The sequence below is a fragment of the Phaethon aethereus genome (genome assembly GCF_964289735.1).
Source record: "Phaethon aethereus genome assembly, chromosome: 14".
Lineage (NCBI taxonomy): Eukaryota > Metazoa > Chordata > Aves > Phaethontiformes > Phaethontidae > Phaethon > Phaethon aethereus.
In genome coordinates, this window is record NC_138590.1 from 12,507,404 (window position 1) to 12,532,405 (window position 25,002).

The following is a 25,002-nucleotide window of genomic DNA, read 5'->3' on the forward strand; positions in this document are numbered from 1 at the left end:
GTGTCTAACACTAGTCCATTGCTATCTGACCTTCCCGTAAACTCCCTCGCTCCAGTTCCAGGATCATTTAGTTTTCTTTATATTTAAGATTTATTTTGGTTTGCATAAGCAAGATCTTCAGAGCAGTGAACACTTCCATCGTTTTATGTAAGGGACAGTTAACCTTCACTGCATGAGTTATCCTTCTATTGCTGCTTAAGAGATGTCCTGCTGATAACTGCTTTAAGAACAGCATTTTGTATCATTATTACAAGCAAGGTGATGATTATTATCTCCAGCTCTATAAGGACTTGTCCTCTGCCTGGTTACCAGAGAGAGAGAGAGAGAAGAAATAGTCTTGGAAATGCAAAGGAAGACTATATTTGAACATATTGTTTGGCTCTGCAGCAGTGCGTGGCTGTGTCTGCCAAGCACTTGTCACAGCACTTATTTCTTAGGGTTTTCCTCCTTCCTTTAAAACCAGTAACTTTTTAGAAGTTTTTTAATAAGGAATTAAAATGGTTATAGTCTTTGGGCCATGTGATTTAGTATTGGTGATAAGCATCTGTGGAAGTATTATGTTCTGTTATCTCATGTACATAGATACATCATTCTCCTGTTTGAACATTCAACTGATGGAGTAATCAAAAGTAGACAAATATTACAAACAGAATGCATATTAAGAGCTAGCGTAAGGTAGTTGTGACCAAACATACGAGTTTCATCAGCACACTACTTCAAGTGGTGCTCTTGTTAGTGTTCTTTCAAATGTGTTATTGGCATTTTACACCCTATGGAAGCCAACAATAGTTTGTATTACATTGCATAAAGCTGGCTAAAGTGTTGGCCTCATTTATTTTCAGGGAATCTAAATGATGTGTATATGTGTGACAACTTCTATGTCCTTGAAGTATTTTAAAAACATAGCTTTGCATCACCTTGCCAGAAATAAGACTAGGCTTCTGCTTGGGAAGTAAATGAAGCTGGTCAAAGATAAGAGCCTTACCTGCATCACTGTGTACAACTGTGGTTAAAAGGATCAAGGTGCTTAACTCAGTTCTGGGCTAATTCCTCTTGGTTGTGTTGCCAGCGAGTGTACTATAGAATATGAGCTGATTTGCATACTTATTTTAAATGCAAGGTGTAATTACTTCCAAAGTATTGTGCAAATATGGAACATACTACTGCTTTCTCTCCTCAGGCTTACCTATTTCAAGGTGCAACTCTAAGCATTGCAGTGGTCCTAAAATGCAATCTGGAAATTCCAATCTGATTCTTGTATCTCATATCTGCCTCCATTCATTTCAAGTTTTAAATGAATGTCTGTATTCATGTGAAAATGATAACCTTTTGTAATAACAGGAAGGCAAGATGTTGGAGAATGAGTGAAGCATTGTCTCATAGGAACACAAAAATGTGGTGATCTTAAGAGTTGTAGGCTTCGTTTTGGAACTTTTGGAATTTCTCTCCTTGGTTTATTAAGTTTGGGATACAGCTTGTCCACAAGTCACTATACACGAAGTCCCTTTTGAAACTGGGAAACTCATCTCCGACATGCAGAACATGACCTGTTGCTGCAAGTATGTTCCAAATACTTTGCTGGCATGTGTTTGATGTCAAACTTCAGCTTCCAAATTACCACTGTGTGTTTTGAACGAGTATTAAGACAGTGTTTAAAAAAGGGGGGCAGGAAATTGAGACTCCTTGGTGTTGGAGAAAGTAGGACAGCTACTCCCTTTAATTGCTTTTTTACTAAAACAAAGATGTACAATAGCATAAATTTCTGTTTAAAGTTGACTTTTACAGACTTTGTTTAAATGCTTATCTCAAATTTTTTTTATTCATAAAGCAAAATTAATATAGGGCAACAAAATTAAAAGCTAAATTAGTAGCAAATGTACCAAGTGGATAAAGTATTCAGTTTTGTGATTGGTCATTTTCCAGCTCCTTATAGTGTGCTGGATCTTACTGACATAGGTCAAATATGGGCCCAGTTACAGACAAAGATTGACACCGCTGTTGTCCTTCAGTTTGGAGCATGAGCTTTATTTACCTGTTCCATTTGGAATAAACAGCTGTAGTATAGCTAAAACTTTCTTTTTAGGATGCTCGGTAGTCTCTTTAGGAAGAGCAGTTGTGTAGGAGAGCATAAATCTTTTGTGACAAAACAGTCCCTCTATTTTGCCTCTCTGAAAAATAAGATCTGATTCTAACCGTGGTGTGCTTTATTTTTTAAGGTACAAGTGTTTGTTGAGATAAGGTCATGCAAAATTGTTACAAGTTGGTAGTTCACTTCTTTCCAGAAAGCTGTGCAGGCTGTGGTTCTCTGAGTATTTTTTCAAGAACAGTGTTAGAAAAAGTATTCATTACTTATTTATTCTTGCATCGTGTGCTGTGTAATTATAGTGGTTTGGGTTGCTGTGCAGTGAACCCAATAGACGAACAGATCCAGTTGGAAGCTTTCTCTCTTTCTTTGTCTCTCTCCCAAAAGCACTTTGTAGCTTATTTGTTCTTAAGTTAGATTAGTTCCCTAGACTTGTTTGCCATACAGCTGCACAAGTGTTTGTGTCCCACATCTGAGGAAGCAGTGTTGAGGTGAGAGGGGAGAGAAAGGGAGATGAGAGGGACCATTAAAGCTAGTGTAAGTGGAGGACACAGGAGCACATGGCTGAGTCTCCCCTTGTAGTTGCCCTGAAATCTCAAATGCCATCAGCACTATCACAAATAGGAAAACATAGCCTAAGCCATGAAATCTTAGATTGTAGTTTCACAGTCAGTGTAAGCGTAGGCTGATGGTAAAAGAGGTTTCACAGCCTTCTGTCTGCCACAGACTGCACACTACTCTCTTCCTTTTGCTGGCAATAGCATACTTTCTGCTTGATGAGAGAACCTCTGACTAACCAGTTGTTTTTGCCAATTTAATTCTCCACTGGATCAGTTCCCTGGTATAGTTAACTCCATGATCACACAAAATATTTGTACTGGCATAAAGGAAGGAATGGTATTTGAGTAGGAATAAGTGGCTGGGGGCAAAGGAGGTCTAGGTACGGGTTTAGTGAAGTACACTCTTAGCATGTGGCTTCACAAGCATGTTGAGGAGCTCTAGGGTTTTTCTTCCACTAAGAGAGAATGTCCCACTTTTATACCTGGCCATTCACTGACTTTGCCTTCCTTATGCTGCTGTTGTGTATTTCAGTATTTGCTTGTGCTATCTTGCTGATACAGCTAAAAAAACCCCAAGCTTTTAGGGTTCATAACTGATTTGGCAGCGTGGCACCACAAGCACTTGTGTTGATAGGGGAAAGGGGAGGAAGATAGGCTGGGACCCTTTTTTGATGATAATACAGTTTCACATAACTTTAGTATTTGAAACTGCACTGTTAGTGGTTTGTTAGCTGCAAAACTGCTCTAAAAGATCACAAATTTAAGTTCTAAGTTTAAATTTCTTGACGTTGCACTTCTATTTTATATATCACTACTTCAAGCTCCTGAGACAATCTTTCTATGTTTGTATCACTGTTGTGTTGGGGGATATGCATCAGTATTTCTAGTTCCACTCTCAGGTCCCAAATTTGGGAGAAAGGATATAGATTGAAATATCATTGTGTGTCTTGTGTGGTGCTACTTTGATTCAGGCTGGAAGTGATCTCAGGATCTAACAGATCGTTATATGAGATACTTCCAATTTAATTTAAAAGTGCAGCTAATTATGCTAGAAGTACTGGTGGTACGTATTTCAGTTGTTACAGAGTGGTGAGAGTGGTATTCTATGTAGACTGCTATTTTAAAGAATTAAATCTCTTTGGATGTGTTTGGTTTGCCATTAAAAATGAAACTAATGTGACAATGCTAGTATTGTTAGTGTGTATTTATGTGTTTTAAGGAAGCTACCACAAAGCTGTTGTACTCTTCCTTCCCCTCATCCAAAAGAGTGTGTCCTATCCTAACCAGTTAAATATTGACTGCATGCTTAATAGATATTAAATGGTTCATTTGGGATACAGTTAGAAATATTAGTGTATATTCAACTCATTTAATGAGACTGACCTGCATTTTTTTAATCTGTTGTAATAATAACGAGACCTGTTGGGAGTTAGGAAGTACATTTTTTTCTCTGCTCCATTCTTCATCGTAACAGTAAATGTTTTTCTTGTTGGTTGCTCTCCCTGTCCTGTCAAGCTGTTTAGAAGCATACTAATGTACATTACAGACTGTTCAGTGTTACCTAACTTTATATTTAGTAAACAAATACATCCCTATGTGGTTGGTTGGAGGTGTGTGTTTTGTGTTCTGTGAGACTACTTACTTGAAGGTTTCTCTAAATCTATTTTGAATGTAAAGAGAAGAAAAAGGCTTTTGATAACCTTAGATAGTTTTATTGGAGTTGCAGTGGGTAGATGCATCTTCTGAAAAATATATTACATTCTTGGTAACGTACATTTGCAAATAGAGCTGATACCTTAACGATTGCTGTCATTTTTAATTATTCCTTGTTTTGAGGTTATTTAATTATTTTAATTATTCCTCCATACAACCATGCAAAGAGAGGTGGGGGAAAAAACCCTTCTGTTCAAAGGTGTTTATTGTCTAAATGAGTTAACTTCTATCACGATGGTTTATCTCTCCTTGCTACCGAACAGATGATTGCATTTCTTGAGACAGCTGGAAAACTTGGTACTAATAGCCTTCTAATTGGAAAGTGGAATCTTTGAGCCTTTAAACTGCCAGTGTTTGGTTTTTGTTAATCACACGGTAACTGTAACTTACTTCTGTAGCTGCAGACGTTAGATCATAAAAATCCAGTAATCTTACTATTAGTGAGTAAATAAATAGTTTCTGTATTAAACCATAGTGAAATTGTTTTGTTGTAAGTACACGGTGTAATTTGAAATTATCATGTGTATGTAGACAGGAACTAGAAACTGGGGCTTCGAGGCAAATGAAACAGCTCTTGTTACCTTTTTAGGACATAAGAGTTACTTGATCTCCTGGAGGAACCAGTTTAACAAATGATACCTATGAAAGGAGAGGAAACATCATTATCCTCCACAAATAAACATGGCTTGGCATTTTGAAAGTTAATTTGTATGTAATTCGACAGACTCATTCCACAAAAGAACGCTTGCTTTGAGTAAAAATATATGTTTGTGAACTTGTGGGTTTTTAGTTTGCCAGGCTACCTGTTTTATTTAATGTGAAATACCAATCTGAAAATTTTAATGTAGTGAATGTTAATATAACGTTAATATAACGTTGTTAATGTTAATATAACGTTGATATTGTAATACTTGTCCTGAATGGTGTGTTCTTACGGCTTGTGCACATTTTTGGATATTTTGCTATGAATATTTGTAGAAGGACACTCTGCCATTAACTATCTGCAAAAGTTACTTTGTCCAGCTGCTTAATACGATATTAGAAGGATTCCTAGGTTGTGACCTGCCTTCATACAAAATTGAATGACATAATAAAATAGGTATTAAGCTAATTTAGTCTATTTAGGATTATGGTGACTACTTTTTATTCTTAGATACACTTGTAGCAGGAAAGAAACATAGTAATTCAGGTTTATTAAAGGGTGAACAACCTGAAGGAGGTAAAGATTAGATTTTTAAAAACTTTTTTTTTTGTTAATTTAGTGGCTGCAGTATAATAAGCTGAAGACTAAGTAATTGTACCATTCCTAGGAACTGCATTTGAATTGATTTAAATTTTGTGCAAGTATTCCCCCCTGCCCCCCCCGCCCCTATTATTCTGGCATGGCTTAGTAAGAAACTTCAGTTTTGTCTTTCTAAAGAACCACCTGAAATAAAAGATTTGTTCATGGCAGACAAGACTAAAACATCATATCCCAGTAATGTAAAAAGAAGTAAAAGAAGACACAGTGAGTAGTAATAAAACTTGACAGGACGAGGGACAGTGGGCACAAATCAAAATACATCAAATTGCATCTGGACAGAAAATACTTTTTTTTTTTTTTTTTACTGTGAAGGTGATCAAACACTGGAGCAGATTGCACAGAAACACTGTGGGGGCTCCATCCTTGGTGATATTTAGAACCTGTCTAGACATGGTCCTGGGCAACCTGTTCCTGCTGAGCCTGCTTGAGCAGAGTGGGTGGGCTAGGGCATCACAAGAGCTCCCTCCCAGCCTCAGCCATTTTCTCTTTCTGACTCAGTGCTCTGGAACCATAAAAGCATTTTACAGAATACTAAAATGCAGATCAACTAGAATATATCAAACAAAAGTGGACTGAAAAGGTATGACAGCCTTCTATGTCCTAACACTCAATTTTGGAGGAAAAGAACAGCTTTACTATTTCTGCAGCAGAAATACCATGTGTAACACAGTGCATTGTGCAGCCCTTCTATACCATTTTGTTATTCTTTCATGTGCCACAAGACTTATCTATAAGTCTTGTATCAGTTCAACTATTCGGATGTGCTTTTGATTATATATGGTGTACTTATTCCATATAATAAGATGTTACAAAAGAAATAGTGGGGAAACGTCTGATTGTCAGAACTGGTTGTCAGCATAAGTTTATTATGATTATACTAAATTAACTTGATCAGGAGATGACAACTAATTTAATGGGAGGAAGGTCTCCAGTTGGTGAAGGGAAAAATAGTTCTTATTGGTATATTGTATGAGATGTGTATCTGTCTTGGTATAAGACCGATTTATAGAAGACTGAAGAATAACATGGAACCTAAAATATTTTTCTTTCAGAAAATTTTGGATAAATCTGTTCTGTCAGTGTCCCATTTTAAAACAGTGTGGTTAGCAGGACTCCGTTATAGGCCAAGCACAAAATAACACAGGCACGGCTGAACAAATGAGCAACATGCTCAAGAAAACTTTTTCAGACCAAATTAACAACTAAACTGTGTCAACCAGTCAGTCCCAATGAACTGAAAACTCAGGACTAAAGGCATGAGGGCAGAGCAAGAACAGGAAGAGGACTGTATTGCTTGATATCCTCCCACCCCATGTGGATGGCAGAGAAGTGATGTGGGCAGGAAACATAATAGCGACAGATGATTCATGTGTGCTATGTAGGATTTTGAGCAGAGAAGATGGTCAGCTTCTCTGTAGTGACATCAGTATTCATTTTCTGATTTTATTTAAATTATTTTCAGGAAGTAAAAGTCCTGAAATCTGATGTTGAGGTTGTGGGGGTTTTGCAAACAGTAAAAGATAATGCGGTTCACTTTAGAAAAATGAAGATAGTAGTCTCAAATGCCTCTCCGGCTGAATACCTCCTACATAGTAATTCCACCGAAAGGCACTTGAATAAATGAAGGAAAACAACTGGTTATGAGCCTGCAATTTGATAACTTTGTGTAAACTGTTGCTTCCTCTTCCTTTCTCCTACACTGAAAAGTGCAGTGCAGCTTCTGCCTCAATCTTAAGATGTTTTCCAGGACAAAAGGCTGTATTAAAACAGCAGTTGAAGGTTTTCTTGTTTAGTTGCTTCACCTGCTGCTTGGACCATACTTCTGGCTTCTGTTGTTGATGAGATACATGTCTGAGGCTTTCTTTAGGTAATACGATGTTAATCCTTTGCTACGTCACAGATGAAATGTGAAGCTGTACAGAGTCACAGCTCTGTAGTCGAGGGCAGAAGGAAACTGCAAGCCCTTCAAAGCTGGTCTGAATGTTAGTGATAGAGTGCAACTTGTGTAAAAGTTGGGTGTGTTTGACACGTATGGTTTACATGCAGTTGTGATGCTGTTGTCTGACTGGTTGCCTTGAGCCTGAAGGGGCAGGGAGAGGAGCTGGCAGGAATTAGAGCCCTTGGACAGGCTGAGGGGAGCAAGGGTAGCGCTTTCAGAGTGGGACTCCAGACAGAACTGGTAATCTTACCTGTACCTTGCCTGTGGATCTGATCAGAGAAGAGCTTGTAACAGGTGCTTACTGTTGGCTTAGAGGAGTATCTGTACTCAGGTTTACTCTTCTTAGAATGATTGCAGAGGATTGATATTGTGAAGTACGGGGACGGGGGGGTGGTGTTCTAGTGTCGAAGGGATTATATGGTAGCAGAGAATGATCAGTTTGTGTGTTAAAAGCTTGAGCACCTGCATTGTTTAAACTTTAATCAGCCCTCCCTAGTGGAACAGCTAGCATGTGTTTAGAGTAATGCTTAATTTGTAATAAATTTGGAATTAGGGCAATGTTTTAATGGTACTCGGCTTGCAGTGAAGGAATAGCTGAAACTACAAGGATCATTAAGCATGGTCTCACTAATATTGGGGGTGTGGGGTTTTTGACAACATTAAAGTCCGTATTATTGCACGTACATTCTTCTGTCTCCACTAAATACTCTGTCAGTTGGCAAATATTTGAAACAATTCTTTGAATAAGGAAAGCTTGGATTATTTAGAATTCAATGTGATAAGTAACACTGAATAGGTCTGTGCCATTCCTAAGTGTAGTAACTACCAGGCAGTAGTAAATTCCTTATCTGTTCAGCTAATATACTTCAACCATGTGTAGGTAGCATCAGGAGGTTTCCTTGACCAATTGTTGCATTACTGTAAACTTACAACAGTTACATGCTCTTCATGGTGTCAGAAAACTCTAATATGAAGTTTTTGGGTGAACACATTTCACAACAATTGTTCATGAACAGTTACAAGTAGCTCAGAACTGCAGAACATTTAGAGGTGAGGGGGGCTTATCAAAGAAGTGGTATTTTGGGGGGATTGTGTTAAAGCGCTAATGGCACAGCTCTTTTGACACTCTGAAAACTTAGGGTTTGTTTTGTGAGTAGGAGACATATTGTCTTAAGTACAGAGGTCCTTATGCAACATTCTGGATGGTTTGGAGTGTCATAGCTACTGATACTATTTTCGCTGTGAGGTTGGCTTTTGGGTTGTAGTGTGTGTGGGTTTTTTTTTTTTTTCTCCTCCCATCTTCCTCCTCCATTCAAGGTCACTCTCAAAAATGTTTATGGTCAAAAATAGGAAGTCTGAGGTACACAAGTGACTTGAAGTTACACAGCTTCAAAGCTTACTGTTGCCTCATCTTGAGTGTAACTACAACTTGCTTGTCCTCTAAAAACTCTTACCCCTTTTATTTCTTGTTTTGAAAGAAGGGTAAGACCTCATTCTTCTTGTAAATACTTCTCTCTCAACATTAAAATACTATGCCCCAAACCTGAAAGCTCACTGACTAGGAGTACTTGTGAGTCTCTTTATCTGTTGAAGGTTTCTGTAGACACTTACCATATTCAAGCCCACAGCTTAAGTATTTTGTCTAAATACTTTTTGCATACAAAGAAGGAAGTAGCACTAGATACCTTATTCAGAAGGCAGCTTATGCAACACATTATGAACACCTGAAATGAGCTTTTTATTTTCAGAGAAAGTTACTCTTGAAGTTATATGAATGTTACAAAGTACACAGAAACACAGTTGATTAGAGAGCGTAAGCTATGGTGAAGAGTGTTTCAGTCTCTCTCTCTCAAAATAATGTATTTAAATTTTAGTTCTATGTTATAATTGTCTAGCAGTATTTGTTGGGATTGACTTTTTTGTGCTGGTATTCTATTCGTATAAAAAGCGCTCTACAGAAAGTGTGTTTGTTAATTAGATTTCTCTTGCTCTTTGTCCTACTTGGTTAAACATTTGTTTTAAGTATAAGTTGTGTTACCTGATTGGATCACAAACATGGAAAAATTAGATGCAGCGCTTGCTGGAAAATACATAGAGGCTCTTGCTGAGTCTTGAAGGAAGAAGTGCAATCTGACTGAATTCTGTAAAGAATTGCAGTTAACTCTGAAAATGTTTTTTTTTAAGTTGTTGCAGCTTGCTTGTTGCAGAAGAAAAAATCTGCAATGTAAGGAATACAGTAGCAAAGTAAGTCTGAGGACTGAGCAAAAATAAATCTAGTCATGTGATTACAACATACATATGGAAATATCTTTAGTTCTGCAGTTACAAAAAGTTGTCCAAGTTTTGTAATTCCACTTCTTTTTTGACTATATGGCTGGTATTGTTTAAACATAGTCTATTGAACTTTGAAAGCAATTAAATCCACAGGAAAAGAAGCTACGAAGCAGTGACCTTAATCTGATAAGCCAGATGTATGCTCGGATGAGTGCAAGGAGACTGAAAACTTGCAAAGGGCAGTAACAGTGTCACCTTTCTGTCTGAATCAAAACCAGAGTTGCTGTTTTCACATTTAACTGTGCCACCAAAGTGTCAAATGTTGCCTGAAAGGCAGCTTTTTCCACTTGTTTGTGAAATTGTTTTTTATGCTTAAGATTAATTGGATTTGACAACATCGAATGGCTTAGGTGTAATTGTACTCTAATTTCAACTAAAATTTGAACTAAAAAATGTGACCTAAAAACTAATACTGAAAAACAATGGAAATACTATTGCGGTGTTCTTATGTAAGTTAAAAGGAAGTATTTTGATTCATTCTACTTGCTGGAGTATAGCATTTATTTTGGTAAGTCACCCTTTAAAGAAGTTTTTTAATGTAGTAAGTAAAATGACAACACTTACTAAGCCTTTAAAAACGGAACTGGGGAAATGGGTATTTGAAGTGAAGATAGTTGAATCGTTGAAGATTAGAGGATGCTAACTGAAGAATGTTAGGGTGGATGTTTGGAAACAAAACATCCCCTAAAGAATGGGGAAATAAAGAAATTGGCCTGGGCTTTAGATGAAGGAATATTATACGTAGAGGTAGTATAAACCCACACTTGACATTAGCATGGCAAAATACTCAGTGAGTTTGAGAAGTTATTTACCACCACATATTGCCACTCTACAATTGATGACAAGGTATTTAAAGCAGCCATGTACCTGTTGTGTAAAACACAAGATGGTTTTATGTACGAATATGAAAATACTAACACTCACATACTGCAGATTCTCTGCAGTAGGAGAGATTAAATGAGTCTTAAATCAGCTTGGGAAGTGTTTGTTCCTTGCACAGATATGCTTTAAAACTACCATGTAATTAGTTGCCTCATGTTCCCAACATCTGTAAAAACTACTTCAGCTGTAGCATAGCAGTTACAAAAAACACTAAGAATATAACAAGCCGCACTTGGGTAACTTGGACGGCGAGGGGGAACTTTGAAAGGGAAGACTTCAGCAATGTGCAGTGGTGGCTTCTATAAGTGAGCGATCTTCCGAGTTCTCTAAGAGGCTGCAATATATTTCTTAAATATATTATTTTTATATATATATAATTATATAAATATATATATAATTATATAAATTCAATATAATTCTTAAAGTCACTGTCCTTTTTGAAAGTGTGTGTGCATGGTGGATTTTGGGTTATCTTGTTTACTTGGTAGTTTTTTGTGATTAGAAGTTGTAAGGCACAGGAAATAGCTTTATAGTTCCTTCCTCCCACAAGTCGTAATTCATTTGTGGCCATCAGGATGTTTTTCTTGGCTTATCTTTTTCTGTGCAGTTTGCCTTGCGCATCTGCCACATAAATTATGAAACTGTTAGCTTGAAAAGCTGAAAATGTATTTCAGATCCTACTGTACTGTAATGAAGATGGTATTGTTGGTCAAAAGGAGCATAATTGCAACTTGCATAGAAAGTCTATAATAATACCCAGTATTCGTGTACTGAATTGACTGGTGTCATATTTGTAATGCTTCTGAGGAGTGGCTTAAAAATAAGTAACTTCAAACAGTCAAGTATCAGCTAATGTTGCACTGTTACCTCTGTAACCTGAGGTATTTCACCAGGCATTTTGGCAGATGGGTACCCATCTGTTTCTTCGTTAAATGTGGACTGCTGGCTTCGTATTTAGTATACATATGTTTCATCTGTAAGGCTTTAAATCTAAGCTGCGTGTTTTATAACAGAAGTGACATTACTGACAGGAGCAAAATGAAAATGCATTAAGTTTGTTACATGTTTTTTAGTTAGTTTGTCTTCACCAAGCAAGGAGAGAGATGCTGGCTGAGATTGAATATATGAGTTCACTGAGGGGAAGAGCAGCACCATCTTTATTTTGAAGGCAATGAATATCTTTTTTCTCTGAATAATTGTTAGTAACAGTAAGTACATAAATTCCTGAATGTCCATTATATTGTTTGGGAAAACAGGTGGATAAATGATGTCTCATCTTTCTGTCCTCTGTCTGTGAACCAGAAAGCTCAACATGCAGACTAAGGTAGTGACAGACTGTTGCAGAGCAATGGTATCTGGTGCTGAAATGCATCTTTCAGTCTGACTTTGTGTTTCAAGAAACTGAAAGGATTTAAAACAAGTTTGGACGAGAGATCAGTGTTAATCCCTCAGAGCTTGAAGGAAGTGATGCTAACAGAAATAAATGGAGTTAATATGTGACGTCCCTTTTTGTGAGGTGCTTCTTGCATGGTGTGCTGGCCTCTAGTGGTTTGGGAGATGGTGCTGTTCTTTTTTAGCTCACCAATTCAAATGCTTTTTTGAAAGTATTTCATGCCCAGATGGATAAGTATTAAATTATTTTTTTAATTGGCAAACATGTTTCTGGAAACTAATTAACAATTTAATAGATGCCAAGATTCCCACACTTGGGAGTGGGGGAGGTGTAACCTGTACTTAGTCGCATTGCGTAGCTTTTTTATTTACTTTGTACTCAGTGGTTGAAGCGAACTTCTGCACGCAGTTTAAAAATGGATCATTTAATATTCTAAGAAAGCTTTCCATCTATTTCTACTCCTGCTTTAGAGGAACCTTTCAATCTAGATACTAAAAATAGTTTAGATGCATGACTTGGAAGATGAATGGTGGGGGTAAGATGATGAAGCTCCAAAGGCTTCATCGTAAATGCACGTATATCTGTGAGTAGGAGTCTTTTAGATAACTATATTGTGAAAATGTTAATGGGGGCTGCCTTATCTCCTCTCCATATGTTGAGTGTTCACTTTGCTCATATTATTTTATAGTGCATTTGTTCATTCTTTTTTTAAAAAAAGCAAATACGAATGCAATTTCAAATGTCTGAAAGCAAAGCTACATTGTAGGTATTTTTTTCCCTTAAGTTGTCAGCCCCTGTACTGATTTTTGGGAAATCTGAAAATAAATTGCTGCTGTTGTGTTTGGACAGTATTCCTAAAACATGCACCATGGATGAGATGAACAATAGCTAGTGGATCCCTATCTTGTCTTATAGTGGAAGACTGCTAGCCTCTCAGCTGAAAGAGAGCAGACCACCCTACTGTTAGGAGAAAATAAGCTGCTGGAAGACAAAGCCAGCACTTTAACTGTAGGAGCAGAGCATTAGCTCAGCCTGCAGATGTAAGTTACAGCTGCCTTTGTTCAGAGGTTCACATTGACGCTACCACCATGCTTGTAACAAACCATCCATATGAGAAAGCACTCCTGTTCTTATCTGCGTGCCTTTCCATAAAAATTGTAGCGATGTTTAAGTGGAGATATGCAAGATGAATAAATGAACCAGCTGCATATGTTCTTCCTTATTCAGTTAGCGTTAAAGCAAACTTTCCTTATGTTGGAATTTAATGGTTTTCTAACTATTTGTTTTTCAGATTCCATTTATGGTCCTTTCTCATTGGACGATGCAATCTATTAATTTTTAAATCCAAGAAGCATAGCTCTATGCTGTATTCTTATTGGGTTTGTCCGTGTGGGCTTTAGAGACTCTTACTGCAACAATATTTGCTATCACCTAAGTGAGGTGATGAGATTTCAGCCTGAGTCAGTATCATTGGTTCTGTTATGGACTGAATTTAAAGTTTACTTTGCTTTTGTTCACTGTGAAAGTCACAGGAAATGTGGAGAAGACTTTCTAAAAATAAAGCAGCTGGTAACAAAATTACAGAAAGAATGAGGTTAAAGTCTTAGTATATGAGACTGCCTATTGAAAGGATAATGCTAAACACATAGTTATTTAAAAGATAAAATTATGTTGTGTCTGTTTTGGAACCTTAAATAACAAAAGGTTAAAAATGTGCTTCTTGCAATACTTTGGTACCACACTACATAGTGCTGCACAGTAACAGAGCTTCTGTTGTCCTCTGTTCATCCAGATCCCTCCCCCTCTAAGAGACTAATTAAAAAAAAAAAAATTATTTAGTATTGCTATTTGTTGGAATAGCATTAATGTTCAAACTTACACATGTATGATAGACATATATGTGTCTAACGCCTGAATGTTTTTTTTCTTCTGCACTTAGATTTTGTTTTAAGCAGATATTTGCAGAATAGTGTCTCATTGGAAATTGTTAATGGTGGTAAAATGTAGAAATTTCTCATCTCAGCTTTTAGTATTTTAGTGTTCCCAGTTGTAAAATTAAAAAAAAGGAAAACAGAAGGTGCATAATCCAGTGATGTCCTTGGAGTAATAGTTAAAGGCATAATATTATGCACATAGGAGTCCCATGTATACATGATATTGTAATTGGTTTGAAATATACATTGAAAAAAAAAAATTTAACTGTGTAACCAGGTTTCTTGTTCCTGCTGCTCAGTCCCTCAGCACAGTGGGCAGCTTCCCAGAGGTTTGCAAAGTGTTTCTAATTAGGCTTACCCTGTCCAATCCAATACCTTTATCATCACTATAAAGAAACTGTTGTAATGTACCCTCTCTGTGACTTCTGTTTATTTTCATTTTCACAAGATTAGACATGGCATTTCACAAATCTTCTGTGGATCTAATGTCCAGAATTGTACTCGTGTCCTCAGTGACACCACCCACATCAATAGCAACTTTAGTCCTAATGGTGCTTTTAATGGAGTGGTCTGACTGTTGCTGCAGGGCATATTCAAGGCTTTTAAGTTTGTACAGAAACATTGACTAAGAGCTGATAGGCTTTCTGATTCCTTAATATGTTTTAAAGTAAGTTCCATTCTGAATGGATGGATGGATAGATATTTATTATTCTTTCATTACCTGTAATGTAGAAATACCTTCTTTTCTCATGGCATTTATTTTCTCTATTGCAGGTTTCCTATACACATGCTGTTTAAAAGTTTCTGCATGTTTAAAACTCTGCTGCTATTTAAGCATTAATATGAAACGCGAAGTTACCATGTCATTTGAAGATCTGAAACTTTGTGAGATATAGCTTTCTACTCCTTTCCTGATAAATGCTTATCTTAAGAATACTTTCTTCAAAAGAAAATTGCTCCCAAAATCTAGCAATGAACTGTAAGCTTCTGTTGTGAATTGTGTTTTCATGTACATTGTCAGGGTGATGAGGGAACAGAACACCACTGACCATGGAGAAAGTCTGGAAGCTATAGGAGATGCTGGGCAGCATGAAGTGGAAATATCTGTGGTGTTCTTTTGGGAAGACTGTGGGCATTGAACTATTTACTCTTGCTAGTCCTATATGCTGCATCAGGGTTCCAACTGAAGTGTTGAACCAAGTGAACAAAGACAAAAATCCTTGCATGTTTTTCTATAGCAGGTTTGCTGGTAGTGTATGTAAATCATTGTTATAAAATGTTGTTTGAGGCTTAACCTTAGAGTTTGGTGGTTAATTTTAGCTGAGAAAATAGACTCCTTCCATTTCTGTTGCTGACTATGTTCAGAGCCTTGTGTTTCCACATCCATGTTTCCAAAGTGTTCCTGGTTCATATAGAGAGGTTTAGGGTTTGGGGGTTTTTCAGTGTGGAACCAGCAGTGATTGATGTGGGATAATTAGGTCAGGCACAACGAAGCTGGCTGTAACATTACCAATTGGAAGCTATTACTAGAAGCAGTATAGTTATAGTTGTGTAATATTTTATGAGTGATGATAATCTCCTAACAGATAATTGAGCTGACTTCAGTTACAGCATATGAATCCATGGAGAACACCTTGTGGTTCTGAACAAGGAATAATCTTCACTCCAAAACAAATGTTTAAATTCAGGATGTTGTGATTATTTAACTATTTAATAGAATGTTTGGTGGAAATACAGTGATTTTTACTTTCCTGGCATAAGTGATTTAAAAAAAAATAAATTCTTAGTCTGGAAGAGGAAAGCTTTCTTTTTCAGTATTTATTTTATGGCTATTTTATGGGGAAAAAAACTGAAGGAGCACTGAAATGTTACTGAGAGCAGAGTACACCTCATCCTCACTAATACTGTCCTGAGCATTAGTAGCTTCATTCATGTATTACTATGTAAGGTCAGAAGCCTGAGCAGAGTAGCCAAGATACATCTATCAAAGCCTTATACTGGACTATGTTGAAATCAAACACAAATAGAAGTTTTCTGCAGATATATTTATCACTCGCTAGTGTTCATGTGTATTTATGACCACACTGTAGGTTACATTCAGTATCCACTGATACGGGGGGTAGAGGACAGGACCCCTCTTAGAGCATGCCTTAAAGTACACCGTCCTGTGAAGTGTTCCTCCAGCCTGTAAGGCTTTATTTTCAAGAAGGCCATCCACAAGCTATCTTTAATTTCTGTGTTGCGAAGAATAGTGCTCAGAGGACAATCTCAAACCTGTAGGATTTTTATCCTCTTATGCCTGAAAGCTGAAGTGCTTTTCAGACTGTTGAAACTTTAAAGGTTGAAGTGGAAGATACTTGTAAACTTTTTCCCTGGACTTTGGTAGCTTCTTGGTAGTTTTACATGGGCAGGTACAGAACTTCTTGTCCCCTCTTGCTTGACTGCTTGTTCTTCCTAACACCAACTAAACATTATTTTTACCTCAAATTATACATGTGAGGTATGTGCAATACTTCCTCTCACCCCTCACTTCCCTCTCCTCTCCCCCTGTTCCTTATTTTCTGTTTTTTTAATCACACCATAGGATATGGCACCTGGACCCAGATGACAGCTTTATCTCAAACTTGCAAATCTCAAAATATAACTTAGAACAAAATTTGAAGCTCTTTACAACTGATTGAATTCTTTGAAAAATGCTGCCAAAATTGTGGACAAAGTAGTATTTTGGGTGTAGTTCATCTATGCTACATCTATTCAGTTTCAAAATATATTAAAATATGGTTTATAAAATGCATATAAAACTTAACCTTTTTTTTTTTTTAAGAGGAAGTGTGTCTTATTGTCTGATGCCGTCAGAGGTGATTAGATATTTCTACCTTACTTTCTAACTGGCTTTTCACTAGCAGTGTCCATTTATTCATGTGGAGGAACTTTAGTCTCAGATTTGAGCTACCCGTTCAGTGTTGCTATAAATTGTAGATGCAAACATTTAAAATTGAGCATTCTCTTGCAAGAAATTAAAAGCTGACATTTTGCTCAGTATCACTGTGCTTATTGTTTTATGGAGATGTGACAGTGCCCTCTCTTGGCTTTTCTGAACAGTCTTTTTAAAAAAAGAAATGATGCTGAAAGAATTTGTAAGGGACACAATAAAGAGTAAAAATGATCTGTTTACACTAGTCTATGATTTAATAGACTGAAATGTAAGACACAAACAGAAGAGAATGCAACAGTTTGTAACATTTAATGTCAACCCATGCATTTATTTATTTGATGTGCCTTTATTTTGTGTGTAACTTTCAAAATGTGCTTCAATGTGTTTAGTGTTTTGTCAGTGTCAAAAGTCTCCGTAAATGCGCTTGTGCAAGACTCCAGTTGTGCAGGGTTTCAGTGAACTATTTGGGGTAAATCCAAACGCAGTCTCGCAGATAATAGTGAAGATACAACAGTCAAGACTGACATAAAGTATGTCCGTTTGTTTGCAAAGCAGCCTGTGTCCACGCAATCCGGCACGATTCCCTGGAAGCTGCCCAGTATAAACTAATCAGAGAGCCCCCCCTGGTGTCTGAGAGTGTCCTCGGATATTAAATTTATATCAATCACAGGAAGTCTTGACAATCAAGCTACTCACTTTTTCCCTTCACATCTGGACGTAAATTATTTTTTTGTTGCAAAGGTCACAGGAATCATGGGTAGGGCATGGAATGAGGGCCATAGAAAACATGGGAAAGGAAGAATAAAACTGTATTTCCACCTTTTTAGAAATGGTTATTTTTAAGTGACCTGGAATGATGCCAAACTATACAACATTTCTTGTTGATTTTTTTTCTTGAGGTTTACATTTGTTGCTGAATTAAATGCGGCTTAAAGATACTTTGTTTTGGAATGCTTTGTGCCATTAGATCTCATCTTGGCGTTTATAAAAGAGCTTTCTCCTAGTTGCTGAGAACAATAACTTTACTGGAAGATGGCTTTAGGAATAGAGTATGTCTCTACTTAGAGGGGTTCAAATGCCCATTCTTCTTTCTTTTGGCATTACTTAATTACCTTTGTTTCCCTTCCGTTTCCCCCTTTTCAACCCTAATGCTGCTTTAGCAATGCATTTTGAGTTCTTGCATAGCTAATGCTGGCATTTTATATATATATATTTTTTTTTTAAGCAAGTTTGCATCTTTTCATGCATTTTTCAATCTTAAATTCTTTGCTCCAAGAAATTAAGGAACAGCTTAATTTTATGCTTCTCCCCCCAATGCTCCATCAAGTCTCTCAAACAAGCGCTTAAGGAGGGGTTATAAAAACAAACAGAACCTTTCCATTCAACTCCCTGCCTTTCCTTGCCTCGGACAAGGGAACTAGTGTGCCGAAAGCCACAAAGTGCTGAAGCCTGTAGCTTTGGGGTGGGGAGGGGGGGGATGTTGGTTTTTTTTTTTTTATTATTTAATGTTCCATGCATATGGGAAATAAAGATGGTATTAGTTTACATTTGTATATATGGTAAAGAAAATGTCAGAAACAGAAGCTTGAGATGCATTTAGCATAAATGAATTTATAAAACCTTAATTGCTGTTGTTCGTAACTACTGCTGTGTTCCTTCATGCTTTTTTAAATATAGATAGGTCCTGTTAGCTTGCTGATTATTTATTCAGTCATGTAGCTTAGGCTCTCTTTAGACACAAAGTTGAATAAAATCATACATCAGAATCTGACAGCAAGAATTCTCATGCTGAGAATCCAAGATTAAGTCCAGGAATTTTATTCTGTTTTAACAATTACCTTCTGTGTCCCCTTTCAGACTTAAGGGGATCTCATTCTTGTTTCTGCTGTTCATAACTCCCAGTTTCAAGATCTTTGCTATCCTTCTGCCAAGTAAAATTGAACGGGTATTGCTTGAATGCTGCTTTGTGCCAACTCCTACATGGGCAGAGGAGTGACTATTAAACATCTTGGTGTTTGGTTGGTTGGGTTTTTTTCTTCCAGTGCTTTCAGGTTCAGAGGAGGTTTTCAAGCAGCAAGTGCCTTCTCCACATTCTATTATAAGATCATTAGATTTTTCCTACAGTGTAACCAGTTTGACTTCACGGGATGGTTTATATTGAATGCAGTCACCTTACAGTATTTTTTTAAACTTCTGAAACCAGTTGTATGATGTACTTTTAACAGTTAAGTAAACTTTCAAACTTTTGATACAATAGGTGTAAACATGTAATTTCTAAGTTATTTCAAATACACTGTGAAGTATGTAGGGAAAGCAGAGGCCATTAGGTTTCCTTTTACTGATGTTTTCATTACTCTTGTGTGCTATATTGCTTCATAACTGGAGAGCTGTTTTTCAGATGTTCTCTGCATGAATGATATTTTGGTCCTGCTTGCTCATCTTAAAATATAAGGAAAATCATTGTGTTATCAAATGTATCTGGATGCTTTTAGGGGCACAAAGGAGGTTGCTGGGCTTATAGTTGAAGGTTTAAGAGATTCATTTAAAAAAAAAAGCAACCAAAAACACGTTAAAAAAACCCACCACCACCAACCACATACTAACTACTTTAATATAACCAATATGGAAAAATTGCTTCCTTTTTTCCAAGTTATGTTTTTCTGTGAGCTCTTGTAGAGACAGCCTGAGCTCCTAATAGTATTTGCATTGCTTTAATTGTAACAGAGTGCTCTGCAGCTTTTCTTTTGCTGTTTTCCCTCAAATAAATTCAAGCTGGGAAATAGTCTTTCTAGTGAATGTCATCTCCCTTACATCAGTCTTCTGTGTGGGTTTTTTTCTTTTAATTTTTTTACTAACACTTATTTTGGTACTGATATTCTTGAGTTTCTCTTGTAGCACTCATCATTCAAAAAAACCCAAATCTGCTTCTGACTGAGCTATAAAGCCTCTTGCAAATAACTGTACACCATACAAACCTGTAAGCTAACCATATCTAGTTGGGGAAGCTATCAGCTTTGACTCTAGTGGTTTGGTTTGGATTTTAATGTGACCAAAAGCCATTTTTACCGGACTCAATCCAGCTGTAATGTAATCCCTACTTTCTCATCTGTATTCTTGAAGACTAATAGAATAGTGAAACCTTCTTAAAGATAACTTAAATGTGTTGTATAGTGTCCTTAGAGTAACTTCTGAACTAAAGATGTTTTCTTTCCTACCCTGTAGAGGTATCTCATTAAGTGAGATATGCACTAGTGTCATTATTAATGTTTTCATGTGTTTCTCAGTTTTGATGCTAATCTTCATGTGTGTTAATTTTTTTTTCCTTTGCAGCACCAATGTGGTTATGAATTATTCAGAAATAGAGTCTAAGGTTCGAGAAGCAACCAATGATGATCCATGGGGACCTTCGGGGCAACTCATGGGAGAGATTGCCAAGTAAGTGATAATTTGGCTCAGTGATGAAGAAAAGAAGGGTGTATTTTATACAGGAATGTGAAATTTGCTGCTAAATCAAATCTGCGGTATGCTGACTGATAATGCTGAAAAGTTGCTGTAAATAAGGTCTTATTTTTTTAACGCATAATCTTACAGACTATTGAAAACTGTCAAACAAAAAAATTCAGTCTCTTTTAAAATTCTTGATTTTTATTTATGTAGCCCCATAATTCTCTCAATATATCTTACTTTTTTGGAGTGTTTATTTTCAAACTGCTTTCTTGTGACTTTTCCAAATAGAGCAAAACATGTCAAATTCTTCCTTGAACTTTTTTCTGTTAAAATGAGTTTGGAAGTTGCATGTTTGTCTAGTTGCATGCTTATTAGGGTATTCATGTTAAACATTATTTTCGTTAGAAATTAGTGAAGGTTCTTTTACTGTCTCAGATTTTTAGAATTACTTTTTTCTTTTGTAGTACTGGTATGTAAATTATTTCTGTATGAGCAAGAAATAGGGATAGCCTTTTCTCTTGTAAGGCATCAAATGTGAATGGGCTTAGATCAAGCCTGCCATCTACTGTCAGCCCTGAGTCTTAACAAGCTATTGTGGCAAACTACGGAGAATAAAATTTTTTTACTCATTTCATTTAATTCTTCAGGGCTACGTTTATGTATGAACAGTTTCCAGAACTTATGAACATGCTTTGGACTCGAATGCTGAAAGACAATAAAAAGAACTGGAGGAGAGTTTATAAGGTGTGTATGTATATTAGCTGGAAGTATTCAAGACTTTGTGTTGGTCTACAAAGGACATAATGCTTGTTGCTAGTATAATGTTCCGATGTAGTGTCTTGTTTAGATACTGCTATATCACTTACTCCACTAGCAACCTATAATTTCTTTTCCAACTTTATAATTCTGTTACTGAAGGCAAAGGTGTCTCTGTATGTAAAACCAGAAATTTTGGTTTTTTTCAAGTGTGTCTAAGATGCTACTTAACAAATATAATAGAACAATTACATTTCAAGTATGGAAGTAGCATTCACATTTTGAATCCACTCAAAGGAGTTGTTACGGTGCTCCATGAGAAGTAGATGATGAGTTATTGTGCTATCAGGAAAATGTTTTTGAAGGAATTCAAGAATAGCTGAAAGAAAATGCAAACTAACTTTAATTTCCTGCCAATTCATAATTCTCTAAAAATTGTAGTTTAGCTTTGAGTGGACCAAATTTTCTTGCAGATCTTATCATATAAGGCTTTTATGTTCTACTTGCGTTTTGGAAAAAGAACTGGATCATTTGCATTTTTCTTGTCTTCGGCTAATTAGCATGGTACAGAAACTTTTTGCTTAAGATTATATCATGCTGTACTTAGTGTTGTTGAATGTTCACTGAATTATGCAAATATAACCTCATTTTTTAGAGTTGATGTATTAGACTACCTTATTTTGTTTTTCTTGATGCCAGGATTGTAACAAGACAGAATAAATTCTAAGGCATGGTTTGTGCTTTTCACAGGTGCTTGATGTTTTGTATTCATAATAATTGTTTTCCCTGAAGTACAATATAAATTAATATTTAATGCTATCACGCATAGCTACTTAATGTTATAAAGACTGTCTGGAATTGCTTATCAGGTTTTGGATAGGTTGAAATATAATGAGTTTTAGCTGATAAAGGCACTACTTGGAGAAAGTGCATTAATTTTTGTTTTTTAGATAGAAATCCTCAACACTAAAAAAATGCAATTAAAGTACTATTTGAATGTCATCTCTTTCGCAGCTTGCTTAAAATTGTCCTGAAATACAGTTTTGTACATCCATTGCATTCTGCAGAAGGCTTCTTAAATTTCTGTAGGAGTTACTTTTCAGTGAAAACCATTGGCCAATTGTGAACAAAAGAGGCAAAAGAAAATGCTTAATTTAGCGGGATTAACTTTTTCTCTTAAATTGCTACTGCAGTCTTTTAAAATAAGCAGTATCTGGTAAGGTCTCTATTTGTGATATAGTAATAACAAATTAGAGTTAGATAAATACAGTTTTGATACTCTAAAGAGCAAAAGGTGCATGTGGGGAAAACTTATTTTTTTCTGTGTGAACCCATATAATAAGTATTTATCTAAAAGGGGAAAGTCTTATTACTTACTAATTTGGGAGGGGGGTAGGTTTGGTTTTCTAGCTTTTTTTTTTTTGGGGGGAAAGATAGAGCTTTTGTTCATGCAATCATAAGGTGCTTTGTATTTTTATAGTCTTTGCTGCTCCTAGCTTACCTCATACGGAATGGATCAGAGCGTGTTGTTACAAGTGCCAGAGAACACATTTATGATTTGCGATCCCTGGAAAATTACCACTTTGTAGGTGAGCAATAGAAAAATCTTATAAGCAAATTAAAACAGTAGTTGGAGTTGTCAGTCACCTGAACCAGCTTAGAAGCTTCCCTAGTCTAATTAGAATGTGACTGTTGCCAGTTGTGTGAAGAGTGCAGAATCTAAGACGTGGGACCCTAGAGTATTAATTAGTGAAGACAAGAACTTGCAGAAAAGACTGGCTAATAACAACAGAACCAACACAACATGAGTGTTCGGGTTTATATTAAAATATGCACTAGAGACTGGTCCCCTGTGGTGTCCGTAAAGGAATAGCTTTAATCATACGGGAAGAAAAGGTTAGAGCTCCAAAATACACACATCTGTTTGAAGCTGGTTTTTTTTTAACTCCCACCAAATAATATTTACAGTGCAAAGGCAGCAAGGCCAGTGTGTGTTTTGAATGTGAAAAAGGCTGGGAAAGGAGCACATTTAGCTTGCAGTACATCCCAACTGAAAGCAATTTTTCAAAAATTCAGTTTTGCAATAAGACAGAATTCTTGCAATTAAACATGCAAAAACTGTACTAAAAAGACTGAGGAAAAGGGATTCTATTTTGAAGGTTTAAAATTGTTCAAGTGGAGAATATAATTTCTGTCTCAGTCTTTGTTATCTTTTCAATGTTTCAGCAGCAGTTAGATATTTCTAAGTACACCATTCAGTGTAAACTATTGTTTATCAAAGGATGAAAATTTGTGTCAAAACAAAATATTCGGTCCCTTTTAAACAAATGCAGTGGACCTTAGTAGCCATAAGACCTTTCTCTGACTGCTGTGTTCGTAATTCAGATTTTTTAATGAAGTTTGTTCAGTATTGCTGCCTCTGATTTTTTTTTTTTCCCCTCCATTCCCCCCCCCCCCCCTTTCCATCCATCGTCTCTATCCTGCATTACCTATACAGATGAAAATGGCAAAGACCAAGGTATAAACATACGCCAGAAGGTAAAAGAAATGGTTGAATTTGCTCAAGATGATGATCGACTTCGGGAAGAGAGGAAGAAAGCAAAGAAGAACAAAGACAAATACATTGGGGTTTCTTCGGACAGTGTTGGAGGGTTCAGATACAGTGAGTACTAGGCTTTCTTGGTCAAGGATTGACAGTCTTGACTTTTAACTTGACTTAGATAACATAGATAACTTAAGGAATTTCTAAGATGCTCCTTTAGGTGCTTTTTCTTTGTATTTCTTTAACGTTCAGTGTTACTATTCTAAAAGAAGTCTTGCACATTTTCCCCCACATACAAATCTAAATGAATTACTTCAAAAATCTTTAAGTTAGTATTTTTTTAGATAATAACTAACATATAAATGTTAATGCTTTGGCTTGGCCAAAACTTAGCTGTCTTGGTTTTATCCATAGGCAGAGTCTCATTGTGAAATGAAATGCTGCTGTAGCAGAAGTAGATAAATAAATCCTCTTGTTAGGATTTCTTAGTCATTCTTTAATTTAAAAAAAAGTGATGATACTTTCCATGTACCACAGCACAAGAATTGCTTCACCTATCTCTGCCAACCTCCTTTAAAACTATTGGTTAATTTGGGTTTTGGGTTTTCGGGCAGTAATAATGTTTGAGTGAAACATTGTAGATATTATATGCCATTAGACTTTCTGGTTTCCCAAGTAATACTCTTTGGACACTTGAAAGATATACATGGATTATCTGTATAGATTCCAATGTCTGTCAGATCTGACTTTATGTACTAAGTATCTTGTAAATGATGGAGCTTATATTTCAGGAGTTTACCAATACAGTTGTTACTGTCTCAGTTTGTGTGTTTTTAAAATCTTGTTTGATTGGTGCTATAGGTCCCATGTGCTTTTTGAAAGAGGGCTCCCAGAGGTAATACCAAATGTATTTTGTGTAGATATACTGAGCTTGCAGCTGGATGTGGTTGCATAGCAGACCCGTATGCAGGCTGGAAGTTTGGTGCACCGGTGCTCGTCCCTAAATCCTAGGGAACTGCAGCTGCCAGTGAAGAGGTTATAGTTAACTCCAGAAAGAAAATTCTAAACTTTTCATTTAAAAGAAAAAAAAAAAATTAAAATATGTATATTATATATTAAAAAAGATGTATGTGAAGGGTCACTTGGTCATCTGCTCCCTCATAAAAAAAGAAGTTAAATCT

The 25,002-nt window shown here is 36.4% G+C and overlaps 1 protein-coding gene across 2 annotated transcripts in view; it reads left to right on the top strand.

Annotated features, from left to right (window-relative positions):
* The window catches only part of CLINT1 (clathrin interactor 1), a gene marked incomplete at its 5' end in the record, with an annotated part of 50,404 nt that overhangs the window by 5,936 nt on the left and 19,466 nt on the right, over positions 1 to 25,002 (top strand). For both annotated transcript variants that reach the window (XM_082006075.1, XM_082006074.1), the window contains 4 exons: positions 20,407 to 20,511; positions 21,171 to 21,267; positions 22,760 to 22,868; positions 23,777 to 23,941. In XM_082006075.1, the coding sequence (XP_081862201.1) occupies positions 20,407 to 20,511; positions 21,171 to 21,267; positions 22,760 to 22,868; positions 23,777 to 23,941 (476 nt within the window). The remainder of the gene's footprint in view (positions 1 to 20,406; positions 20,512 to 21,170; positions 21,268 to 22,759; positions 22,869 to 23,776; positions 23,942 to 25,002) is intronic.